Here is a 13,360-nt window from a genome sequence, read left to right on the forward strand (position 1 = left end):
CTGCTCTATAATATACTATACAATACACTATACTGCTCTATAATATACTATACAATACACTATACTGCTCTATAATATACTATACAATACACTATACTGCTCTATAATATACTATACTATACACTATACTGCTCTATAATATACTATACTATACACTATACTGCTCTATAGTATACTATACAATACACTATACTGCTCTATAATATACTATACAATACACTATACTGCTCTATAATATACTATACAATACACTATACTGCTCTATAATATACTATACTATACACTATACTGCTCTATAATATACTATACTATACACTATACTGCTCTATAATATACTATACTATACACTATACTGCTCTATAATATACTATACTATATACTATACTGCTCTATAATATACTATACTATATACTATACTGCTCTATAATATACTATACTATATACTATACTGCTCTATAATATACTATACTATATACTATACTGCTCTATAATATACTATACTATATACTATACTGCTCTATAATATACTATACTATACACTATACTGCTCTATAATATACTATACTATATACTATACTGCTCTATAATATACTATACTATATACTATACTGCTCTATAATATACTATACAATACACTATACTGCTCTATAATATACTATACAATACACTATACTGCTCTATAATATACTATACAATACACTATACTGCTCTATAATATACTATACTATACACTATACTGCTCTATAATATACTATACTATACACTATACTGCTCTATAATATACTATACTATATACTATACTGCTCTATAATATACTATACTATACACTATACTGCTCTATAATATACTATACTATATACTATACTGCTCTATAATATACTATACTATATACTATACTGCTCTATAATATACTATACTATACACTATACTGCTCTATAATATACTATACTATACTACTATACTGCTCTATAATATACTATACTATATACTATACTGCTCTATAATATACTATACTAATACACTATACTGCTCTATAATATACTATACTATATACTATACTGCTCTATAATATACTATACAATACACTATACTGCTCTATAATATACTATACTATATACTATACTGCTCTATAATATACTATACAATACACTATACTGCTCTATAATATACTATACTATATACTATACTGCTCTATAATATACTATACTATACACTATACTGCTCTATAATATACTATACTATACACTATACTGCTCTATAATATACTATACTATACACTATACTGCTCTATAATATACTATACAATACACTATACTGCTCTATAATATACTATACTATATACTATACTGCTCTATAATATACTATACTATATACTATACTGCTCTATAATATACTATACTATATACTATACTGCTCTATAATATACTATACAATACACTATACTGCTCTATAATATACTATACTATATACTATACTGCTCTATAATATACTATACTATACACTATACTGCTCTATAATATACTATACTATACACTATACTGCTCTATAATATACTATACTATATACTATACTGCTCTATAATATACTATACTATATACTATACTGCTCTATAATATACTATACTATACACTATACTGCTCTATAATATACTATACTATATACTATACTGCTCTATAATATACTATACTATATACTATACTGCTCTATAATATACTATACTATATACTATACTGCTCTATAACGCCAATGTCAACGTAACAGAACACTGACACAGCAGTTAAAACAACAACAACAAGAATCCCAAGACTGAAACTGGATCTCAGATGATTGTCTGGGGCCAAGTTAACTTCCTGTTTGGATCCACAGTGTATTACTGTCTGGGGCCAAGTTAACTTCCTGTTTGGACACAGTGTATTACTGTCTGGGGCCAAGTTAACCTCCTGTTTGGGTACACAGTGTATTACCGTCTGTTTGGGTACACAGTGTATTACTGTCTGGGGCCAAGTTAACTTCCTGTTTGGATCCACAGTGTATTACTGTCTGGGGCCAAGTTAACTTCCTGTTTGGGTACACAGTGTATTACTGTCTGGGGCCAAGTTAACTTCCTGTTTGGGTACACAGTGTATTACTGTCTGGGGCCAAGTTAACCTCCTGTTTGGGTACACAGTGTATTACTGTCTGGGGCCAAGTTAACCTCCTGTTTGGGTACACAGTGTATTACTGTCTGGGGCCAAGTTAACCTCCTGTTTGGGTACACAGTGTATTACTGTCTGGGGCCAAGTTAACTTCCTGTTTGGATCCACAGTGTATTACTGTCTGGGGCCAAGTTAACCTCCTGTTTGGGTACACAGTGTATTACTGTCTGGGGCCAAGTTAACCTCCTGTTTGGGTACACAGTGTATTACTGTCTGGGGCCAAGTTAACTTCCTGTTTGGATCCACAGTGTATTACCGTCTGGGGCCAAGTTAACCTCCTGTTTGGGTACACAGTGTATTACCGTCTGGGGCCAAGTTAACCTCCTGTTTGGGTACACAGTGTATTACTGTCTGGGGCCAAGTTAACCTCCTGTTTGGGTACACAGTGTATTACTGTCTGGGGCCAAGTTAACTTCCTGTTTGGGTACACAGTGTATTACTGTCTGGGGCCAAGTTAACCTCCTGTTTGGATCCACAGTGTATTACTGTCTGGGGCCAAGTTAACCTCCTGTTTGGATCCACAGTGTATTACCGTCTGGGGCCAAGTTAACCTCCTGTTTGGGTACACAGTGTATTACTGTCTGGGGCCAAGTTAACTTCCTGTTTGGGTACACAGTGTATTACTGTCTTGGGCCAAGTTAACCTCCTGTTTGGGTACACAGTGTATTACTGTCTGGGGCCAAGTTGACTTCCTGTTTGGGTACACAGTGTATTACTGTCTGGGGCCAAGTTAACTTCCTGTTTGGGTACACAGTGTATTACTGTCTGGGGCCAAGTTGACTTCCTGTTTGGGTACACAGTGTATTACTGTCTGGGGCCAAGTTAACCTCCTGTTTGGATCCACAGTGTATTACTGTCTGGGGCCAAGTTAACCTCCTGTTTGGATCCACAGTGTATTACCGTCTGGGGCCAAGTTAACCTCCTGTTTGGGTACACAGTGTATTACTGTCTGGGGCCAAGTTAACTTCCTGTTTGGGTACACAGTGTATTACTGTCTGGGGCCAAGTTAACTTCCTGTTTGGGTACACAGTGTATTACTGTCTGGGGCCAAGTTGACTTCCTGTTTGGGTACACAGTGTATTACTGTCTGGGGCCAAGTTAACCTCCTGTTTGGGTACACAGTGTATTACTGTCTGGGGCCAAGTTGACTTCCTGTTTGGGTACACAGTGTATTACTGTCTGGGGCCAAGTTAACCTCCTGTTTGGGTACACAGTGTATTACTGTCTGGGGCCAAGTTAACTTCCTGTTTGGATCCACAGTGTATTACTGTCTGGGGCCAAGTTAACCTCCTGTTTGGGTACACAGTGTATTACTGTCTGGGGCCAAGTTAACCTCCTGTTTGGGTACACAGTGTATTACCGTCTGGGGCCAAGTTAACTTCCTGTTTGGGTACACAGTGTATTACTGTCTGGGGCCAAGTTAACCTCCTGTTTGGGTACACAGTGTATTACTGTCTGGGGCCAAGTTAACTTCCTGTCTATAGTGTATTGTAACACAGTGGACCATATAGCCCATCTATAGTGTAACATAGTGGACCATATAGCCCATCTATAGTGTATTGTAACACAGTGGACCATATAGCTCATCTATGGTGAATTATTGTAACATAGTGGACCATATAGCCCATCTATAGTGTAACATAGTGGACCATATAGCCCATCTATAGTGTAACATATTGGATCATATAGCCCATCTATAGTGTAACATATTGGACCATATAGCCCATCTATGGTGTAACATAGTGGACCATATAGCCCATCTATGGTGTAACATAGTGGACCATATAGCCCATCTATGGTGTAACATAGTGGACCATATAGCCCATCTATAGTGTAACATAGTGGACCATATAGCCCATCTATAGTGTAACATAGTGGACCATATAGCCCATCTATGGTGTAACATAGTGGACCATATAGCCCATCTATGGTGTAACATAGTGGACCATATAGCCCATCTATGGTGTAACATAGTGGACCATATAGCCCATCTATAGTGTAACATAGTGGACCATATAGCCCATCTATAGTGTAACATAGTGGACCATATAGCCCATCTATAGTGTAACATAGTGGACCATACAGCCCATCTATAGTGTATTATTGTAACATAGTGGACCATATAGCCCATCTATAGTGTAACATAGTGGACCATATAGCCCATCTATGGTGTAACATATTGGACCATATAGCCCATCTATAGTGTAACATAGTGGACCATATAGCCCATCTATGGTGTAATAGTGTAACATAGTGGACCATATAGCCCATCTATGGTGTAACATAGTGGACCATATAGCCCATCTATGGTGTAATAGTGTAACATAGTGGACCATATAGCCCATCTATAGTGTAACATAGTGGACCATATAGCCCATCTATGGTGTAACATAGTGGACCATATAGCCCATCTATAGTGTAACATAGTGGACCATATAGCCCATCTATAGTGTAACATAGTGGACCATATAGCCCATCTATAGTGTAACATAGTGGACCATATAGCCCATCTATGGTGTAACATATTGGACCATATAGCCCATCTATAGTGTAACATAGTGGACCATATAGCCCATCTATGGTGTAACATAGTGGACCATATAGCCCATCTATAGTGTAACATAGTGGACCATATAGCCCATCTATAGTGTATTATTGTAACATAGTGTACCATATAGCCCATCTATGGTGTATTATTGTAACATAGTGGACCATATAGCCCATCTATAGTGTAACATAGTGGACCATATAGCCCATCTATGGTGTAACATAGTGGACCATATAGCCCATCTATAGTGTAACATAGTGGACCATATAGCCCATCTATAGTGTAACATAGTGGACCATATAGCCCATCTATAGTGTAACATAGTGGACCATATAGCCCATCTATGGTGTAACATATTGGACCATATAGCCCATCTATAGTGTAACATAGTGGACCATATAGCCCATCTATGGTGTAACATAGTGGACCATATAGCCCATCTATAGTGTAACATAGTGGACCATATAGCCCATCTATGGTGTAACATAGTGGACCATATAGCCCATCTATAGTGTAACATAGTGGACCATATAGCCCATCTATAGTGTATTATTGTAACATAGTGTACCATATAGCCCATCTATGGTGTATTATTGTAACATAGTGGACCATATAGCCCATCTATAGTGTAACATAGTGGACCATATAGCCCATCTATAGTGTATTATTGTAACATAGTGGACCATATAGCCCATCTATGGTGTATTATTGTAACATAGTGGACCATATAGCCCATCTATGGTGTATTATTGTAACATAGTGGACCATATAGCCCATCTATAGTGTAACATAGTGGACCATATAGCCAATTGAAGGAGTAGAGAAATAAATCAGGCAACAATGGAGATCTGGGATCCCCCCACAAAAAAAAAAAGCCAAAAACTGTTTCAGAAATACATTTGACAAAACTTATTTCAAAAGTGTTTTACCGCGATTGCACTAAGAATTGTTGTGCACTGACTGGCCACCGCACAGAGCCGGGTTCCTCTCTAGCTTTCTTCCTAGGTTCCTGCCTTTCTAGGGAGTTTTTCCTCGCCACGGTGCTTCTACATCTGTATTGCTTCCTGTTTGGGGTTTTAGGCTGGATTTCTGTATAAGAACATTTTGTGACATCGGCTGATGTTAAAAGGGCTTTATTGAAATTTTATTGATTGTCAGACTTCATCAGTGGAGGCGTTGTGTGTGTGTGTAAGTGTGTGTGTGTGTGTGTAAGTGAGTGTGAGTGTGTGTGTGTGTGTGTGTGTCTTACCGTTGCCAAAGTAACTGAGGTGTGTGTATAGGGCTTTGTCCACCTCCAGAAAGGCTTGGGTCAGAGCCTTCTCCAGGTCATCCTCCTGCTGTAGGGCCTCTCTACAGACACAACACCGACATACATGTCAATGACATGATGAGAGAGAGAGAGAATAGAGAGAGCAAGAGAAAGAGAGTGCAAGAGAGAAAGAGAGAGCAAGAGAGAGAGAACAAGCGAAAGAAAGAGAGAGAAAGAGAGAGCAAGAGAGAGAGAGAGAGAGAGCAAGAGAGAGAGAGAGAGAGAGAGAGAGTCAATTTGGCATGAGGGTCTGCTATAAAAATGTATAGAAAGGGATGTTGGGGGAAAAACACACAACATTATAAAATCTGTGCACACAAACAACAAGTGTACGGCAACAAAATAAATGACACATTTCTTCCCACAGGCCCGTGGGGTGAGACAGGGATGCAGCTTGAGCCCCACTCTCTTCAACGAATTGGCGAGGGCACTAGAACAGTCTGCAGCACCAGGCCTCACCCTACTAGAATCTGAAGTCAAATGTCTACTGTTTGCTGATGATCTGGTGCTTCTGTCCCCAATCAAGGAGGACCTACAGCAGCATCTAGATCTTCTGTACAGATTCTGCCAGACCTGGGCCCTGACAGACCTGGGCCCTGACAGACCTGGGCCCTGACAGACCTGGGCCCTGACAGTAAATCTCAGAGAGACAAATAATGTTGTTCCAAAAAAGGTCCAGTTGCCATGACGACAAATGCAAATTCCGTCTAGACACCGTTGCCCTAGAGCACACAAAAACCTATACATACCTCGGCCTAAACATCAGCGCCACAGGTAACTTATACAAGTCTGTGAACGATCTGAGAGACAAAGCAAGAAGGGCCTTCTATGCCATCAAAAGGAACAACAAATTCAACATACCAACTAGGATCTGGCTAAAAATACTTGAATCAGTTATAGAACACATTGCCCTTTTTGGTTGTGAGGTCTGGGGTCCGCTCACCAACCAAGAATTCACAAAATGGGACAAACACCGAATTGAGACTCTGCATGCAGAAATCTGCAAAAAATATCCTCAGTGTACAACGTAAAACACCAAATAATGCATGCAGAGCAGAATTAGGCCGATACCCACTAACTATCAAAATCCAGAAAAGAGCCGTTAAATTCTACAACCACCTAAAAGGAATCGATTCCCAAACCTGCCGTAGGCAGACCTGGCTCTCAAGAGAAGACAGGCTATGTGCACACTGCCCACAAAATGAGGTGGAAACTGAGCTGCACTTCCTAACCTCCTGCCAAATGTATGACCATATTAGAGACACATATTTCCCTCAGATTACACAGATACACAAAGAATTCGAAAACAAATCCAACGTTGATAAACTCCCATATCTACTGGGTGAAATACCACAGTGTGCCATCACAGCAGCAAGATTTGTGACCTGTTGCCACAAGAAAAGGTCAACCAGTGAAGAACAAACACCATTGTAAATACAACACATATTTATGTTTATTTATTTTCCCTTTTGTACTTTAACTATTTGCATATCGTTACAACACTGTATATAGACATAATATGACATTTGAAATGTCTTTATTCTTTTGGAACTTTTGTGAATGTAATGTTTACTGTTCATTTTTTATTGTTTATTTCACTTTTGTTTATTATCTATTTCACTTGTTTTGGCAATGTAAACATATGTTTCCCATGCCAATAAAGCCCCTTGAATTGAATTGAGAGAGAGAGAGACAGAGAGAGAGATGGAGTCAGAGCGAGAGCGAGAGAGAGAGAGAGAGATGGAGTCAGAGCGAGAGAGAGAGAGAGAGATGGAGTCAGAGCGAGAGAGAGAGAGAGAGAGGGTGGAGTCAGAGCGAGAGCGAGAGAGAGAGAGAGAGAGAGGGTGGAGTCAGAGCAAGAGCGAGAGACAGAGAGAGAGATGGAGTCAGAGCGAGAGCGAGAGAGAGAGAGAGAGATGGAGTCAGAGCGAGAGCGAGAGAGAGAGAGAGAGAGAGATGGAGTCAGAGCGAGAGCGAGAGAGAGAGAGAGAGAGAGGGTGGAGTCAGAGCGAGAGCGAGAGAGAGAGAGAGAGAGAGATGGAGTCAGAGCGAGAGCGAGAGAGAGAGAGAGGGTGGAGTCAGAGCGAGAGAGAGAGAGATGGAGTCAGAGCGAGAGCGAGAGAGAGAGAGAGATGGAGTCAGAGCGAGAGAGAGAGAGAGAGAGAGAGAGAGGGTGGAGTCAGAGCGAGAGCGAGAGAGAGAGAGGGTGGAGTCAGAGCGAGAGCGAGAGAGAGGGTGGAGTCAGAGCGAGAGCGAGAGAGAGAGAGAGAGGGTGGAGTCAGAGCGAGAGCGAGAGAGAGGAGATGGAGTCAGAGCGAGAGAGAGAGCGAGTACCTAATGTATTTCTCCATGTAGGTGTGACAGTATTCTGCGGCATGTGGTCCTCCATGTCCATCGAACACAGCCAAGTACAGGATGTTGTCACTGAGTCGAACCACCTGTAACCTGTCTTCATTCTCCCTCCGATGACCCAGCAGAGACGCAGTGCCCACACGGGACAAACTCACCTGAAGGGAGCGGAGAGACAGGGTTAGAGAGGAGAGAGAGAGAGAGAGAGAGAGAGAGAGAGAGAGCGAGAGAGAGAGAGAGAGACAGAGAGAGAGAGAGAGAGAGAGACAGAGAGAGAGAGAGAGAGAGAGAGGAGCAGAGACAGAGACAGAGACAGAGAGAGAGACAGAGAGAGAGACAGAGACAGAGACAGAGAGAGAGAGAGAGAGAGAGAGAGAGAGACAGAGAGAGAGAGAGAGAGAGACAGAGACAGAGAGAGAGAGAGAGAGAGAGAGAGAGAGAGAGAGAGAGAGAGACAGAGAGAGAGAGAGAGAGAGAGAGAGAGAGAGAGAGAGAGACAGACAGAGAGGAGAGAGAGAGAGAGACAGAGACAGAGACAGAGAGAGAGACACAGAGACAGAGAGAGAGAGACAGAGACAGAGACAGAGAGAGAGAGAGAGAGAGAGAGAGAGAGACAGAGAGAGAGACAGAGACAGAGAGAGAGACGAGAGAGAGAGAGAGAGAGAGAGAGAGAGAGAGGGAGAGAGAGAGAGAGAGAGAGAGAGACAGAGAGAGAGAGAGACAGAGAGAGAGAGAGAGAGAGAGACAGAGACAGAGACAGAGAGAGAGAGAGAGAGAGAGATATGACATTTAAATGTTCTTATTCTTTTGGAACTTTTGTGAGTAATGTTTACTGTTTATTTGTATTGGGGTTTTTTTTCACTTTTGTTTATTATTTATTTCACTTGCTTCGACAACGTTAACATATGTTTCCCATACAGTTTTATATATATGTGGTTCCCCCCCAACCCCACCTTTTTAAGGGACCAAAAGTAATCGGACAATTGGCTGCTCAGCTGTCCCATGGCCAGCTGTGTGTTATTCCCTCATTGGTTCATTTACAGGTAAGCAGATAAAAGGTGTAGAGTTGATTTCAGTGTGTAGCATTTGCATTTTGGAATATGTTGCTGTTCACCCTCAATACGAAGTCCAAAGAGCTGTCGCTGCCAGGGAAGCAAACCATCATTACGCTGAGAAATCTAAACAAACCCATCAGAAAAGATAATAAAAAAAAAACCATTAGGTTTGACCAAATCAACCTATTTGGTACATTCTGAAAAAGTAAGAGAACGCACTGGTGAGCTCCGGAACAGGAAAAGGTCCGGAACACCACGGAAAACAACTGTGGTTAGAAAAATGATTTCCCTGGTGAAGAAAAACCCTTTTCACAACAGTTGTTCAGATCAAGAACGCACTCCAGGAGGTAGACGTATCTGTCTGTCAAACTCAACGTTCAAGAGAAGACTTCATCAAAGTAAATACAGATGGTTTTACCACGAGATGTATACCATTGGTAAGCCTCAAAAACAGGAAGTCCAGATTAGAGTATGACAAAAAAAAAAAAAAAAAAACATTTAAAAAACAAAAGTCTGTACAGTTCTGGAACAACATCCAACGGACTGATGAGACAAAGATCAACTTGTACCAGAATGATGGGAAGAGAAGAGTATGAAGAAGGGAAGTAGCTGCTCATGATCCAAAGTATACCACCTCATCTGTGAAGCATGGTGGAGGTAGTGTTATGGCGTGGGCATGTACGGCTGCTAATGGAACTGGTTCCCTTGTATTTATTGATGATGCGACTGCTAACAAAAGCAGCAGGATGAATTCTAAAATGTTTAGGGCTAACATTATTATCTGCTCAGATTCAGCCAAATGCTTTAAAACTACTTGGACGGCGCTTCACAGTGCAGATGGACAATGAAGCCGAAGCAATACTGTGAAAACAACTCAATTCCTCTTGTTTAAGGCAAGGAACTGGAATGTTCTGCATGGGGCCAAGTCAATCACCTGACCTGAATACAATTGAGCATGCATTTCACTTGCTGAAAGCAAAAACTGAAGGCAAAAAGCCCCAAGAACAAGCAGGAACTGAAGACAGCTGCAGTAAAGGTCTGACAGAGCATCACCAGGGAAGAAACACAGCATCTGGTGATGTCTATGGGTTCCAGACTTCAGGAAGTCATTGACCGCAAAGGATTTGCAACCAAGTATTAAAATTCACAATTTAATTTATGATTATGTTAGTTTGTCCAATTACTTTTGTGCCCCTAAAAATTGGGGGGACCACATATAAAAAGTTCTGTAATTCCTGCACCGTTCACCCGATTTGGATGTAAATACCCTCAAATTAAAGCTGAAAGTCTGCACTTTCAAATCCATTGTGGTGGCGTACAGAGCCAAAATGATAATAACTTGGTCAAAATATGAAATATTTATGGACCCGACTGTATATAACACATACCTGTGGGATGGGTTTCCCATACCGTATACTAGAAGACAGCAGAATGGGCTCCTCTATCCTATTGTCCCAGATCCCAAACGAGTCCCAGGTGGTCGGTCGACCGCCGGCGTCAGAGACAAACCGAGCAGTACACTTCCACCGGACCTGGACCGCACTGGGAGAGGCTTCTTGGAGCGACCGTGCAGTCAGAAAGGCAGCCTGGCGACCGAACGGAGACCGAACGCAGCGTACCAGGTTGATGAACATAGTCGAAGACATGATCACGGTTGGACTGTTTGAGACTGATCTGGAGTAGAGGTTCGATGGAGGGTCTCTCCCTGGAAAATACAAGATGAAGATCACAGTCAGAGAGAGAGGGGGGAGAGATGGGGGGGGTGGGTAGAGGGAGAGAGAGAGAGCTAGCTAGCGAGTGAGAGAGAGATGTGTATGGCAGTGAAAAATGGGGCCCACTTTTACAGTCCAAATATACATCACAACTACGGCATGTGGACACCCATTCAAATGAGTGGATTCGGCTATTTCAGCCACACCTGTTGCTGACAGGTGTATAAAAATCGAGCACACAAGCCATGCAATCTCCATAGACAAACATTGGCAGTATAATGGCCTTAATGAAGAGCTCAGTGACTTTTCAACGTGGCACTGTCATTACAATACTAAAGCTACATGAACTGTAAAGTCTAGACACAGCCAGAGGCTGTAACAAAACAACTAGCCTATGTGTGAAAAATTTAAAACAAGTGTCATGTACGGGACAAATAGGACGAGAGGTAATAATAATAATAAGGTAGGCGGGGATTATTCTATTTTCATTTAAATAAAAAAGACCACTAGAGAATACTCTGGCATCTAATGTTATTTTTTTATTTTTTTTTATATGCCGGGATGTATTTAGTTGTATGTGGTCAAATACAGTCAAAGAAAAACACAATTGCTATCATCAGAAACTGTAGAATAGCAGAAACAGCCAGGTAGACTACTCTCATCAGAAACTGTAGAATAGCAGAAACAGCCAGGTAGACTACTCTCATCAGAAACTGTAGAATAGCAGAAACAGCCAGGTAGACTACTCTCATCAGAAACTGTAGAATAGCAGAAACAGCCAGGTAGACTACTCTCATCAGAAACTGTAGAATAGCAGAAACAGCCAGGTAGACTACTCTCATCAGAAACTGTAGAATAGCAGAAACAGCCAGGTAGACTACTCTCATCAGAAACTGTAGAATAGCAGAAACAGCCAGGTAGACTACTCTCATCAGAAACTGTAGAATAGCAGAAACAGCCAGGTAGACTAGACAGTTAATTGTACCTCATAGTAAATCATCGGAATAGTACTGTCAGAAACTATAACTTTTTTTTTTTTAAACGGACATTTCAACTCACTTTTACAGTTCTTCTGGAATGGTAGCTTAGTAGGCTTTCCCGACGTGCAGGTGAAAATTGTCCCCAGCTCTGAACCGGTCTCGAGGGGCTTTGCTCAATGCATTTTAAATGGTGCCCTGACGCACCAATCATCATTCAAACAACACAAATACACGCGTCCAATAGGGTACAGGGGTGTGTGTGGTTTTGGTCTATTTGCGTCTCTCTTGTCCCCCCTTACCCTTGCTCTCTTTCTCGCCCCCCCCCCCCCCCCCCCCCCCCCACCCACCATCTCTCACTCTATCTCACCCTTTCTGTCTCTCTACCCCACCCACTCTCTCTCTCTCTCTCTCTCTCTCTCTCTCTCTCTCTCTACCCCACCCTCTCTCTCAGTTCAAGTCAAAGTGCTTTATTAACATGGGAAACATATGTTTACATTGCCAAAACAAGTGAAATAGATAATAAACAAAAGTTAAATAAACAATCAAATTAACAGTAAACATTACACTCACAGAAGTTCCAAAAGAATAAAGACATTTCAAGGTTGTATTTACAATGGTGTTTGTTCTTCACTGGTTGCCCTTTTCTTGTGGCAACAGGTCACACATCTTGCTGCTGTGACGACACACTGTGGTATTTCACCCAGTAGATATGGGAGTTTATCAACGTTGGATTTGTTTTCAAATTCTTTGTGGAGCTGTGTAATCTGAGGGAAATATGTGTCTCTAATATGGTCATACATTTGGCAGGAGGTTAGGAAGTGCAGCTCAATTTCCAACTCATTTTGTGGGCAGTGTGCACATAGCCTGTCTTCTCTTGAGAGCCAGGTCTGCCTACAGCGGCCTTTCTCAATAGCAAGGCTATGATCACTGAGTCTGTACATAGTCAAAGCTTTCATTAAGTTTGGGTCAGTCACAGTGGTCAGGTATTCTGCCACTGTGTCCTCTCTGTTTAGGACCAAATAGCAGTATAGTTTGCGCTGTTTTTTGTCCTTTTTTTTTTGTAATTATCTTTTTGTTTTCTCATGATTTGGTTGGGTCTAATTGTGTTGCTGTCCTGGGGCTCTGTGGGGTCTGTTTGTGTTTGTGAACAGAGCCCCAGGACCAGCTTGCTTAGGGGACTCTTCTCCAGGTTCATCTCTCTGTAGGTGATGG

General features: G+C 41.4%; 1 protein-coding gene across 1 annotated transcript in view; it reads right to left on the reverse strand.

The window, feature by feature from the left end:
* ppm1ka (protein phosphatase, Mg2+/Mn2+ dependent 1Ka) overlaps positions 1 to 12,382 on the reverse strand; it is a 19,270-nt gene extending 6,888 nt beyond the window's left edge. Inside the window, exons 1-4 of the mRNA XM_045711409.2 lie at positions 12,228 to 12,382; positions 10,845 to 11,161; positions 8,387 to 8,559; positions 5,993 to 6,093 (exon numbers count right to left, since the gene is read on the reverse strand). Coding sequence (XP_045567365.1) covers positions 5,993 to 6,093; positions 8,387 to 8,559; positions 10,845 to 11,102 — 532 coding nt within the window. The 5' untranslated portion in view covers positions 11,103 to 11,161; positions 12,228 to 12,382. The remainder of the gene's footprint in view (positions 1 to 5,992; positions 6,094 to 8,386; positions 8,560 to 10,844; positions 11,162 to 12,227) is intronic.
* Between the last annotated feature and the right edge of the window lie 978 nt (positions 12,383 to 13,360).

The sequence above is a fragment of the Salmo salar genome, chromosome 18 (genome assembly GCF_965601325.2).
Source record: "Salmo salar chromosome 18, fSalSal1, whole genome shotgun sequence".
Taxonomy (NCBI): domain Eukaryota; kingdom Metazoa; phylum Chordata; class Actinopteri; order Salmoniformes; family Salmonidae; genus Salmo; species Salmo salar.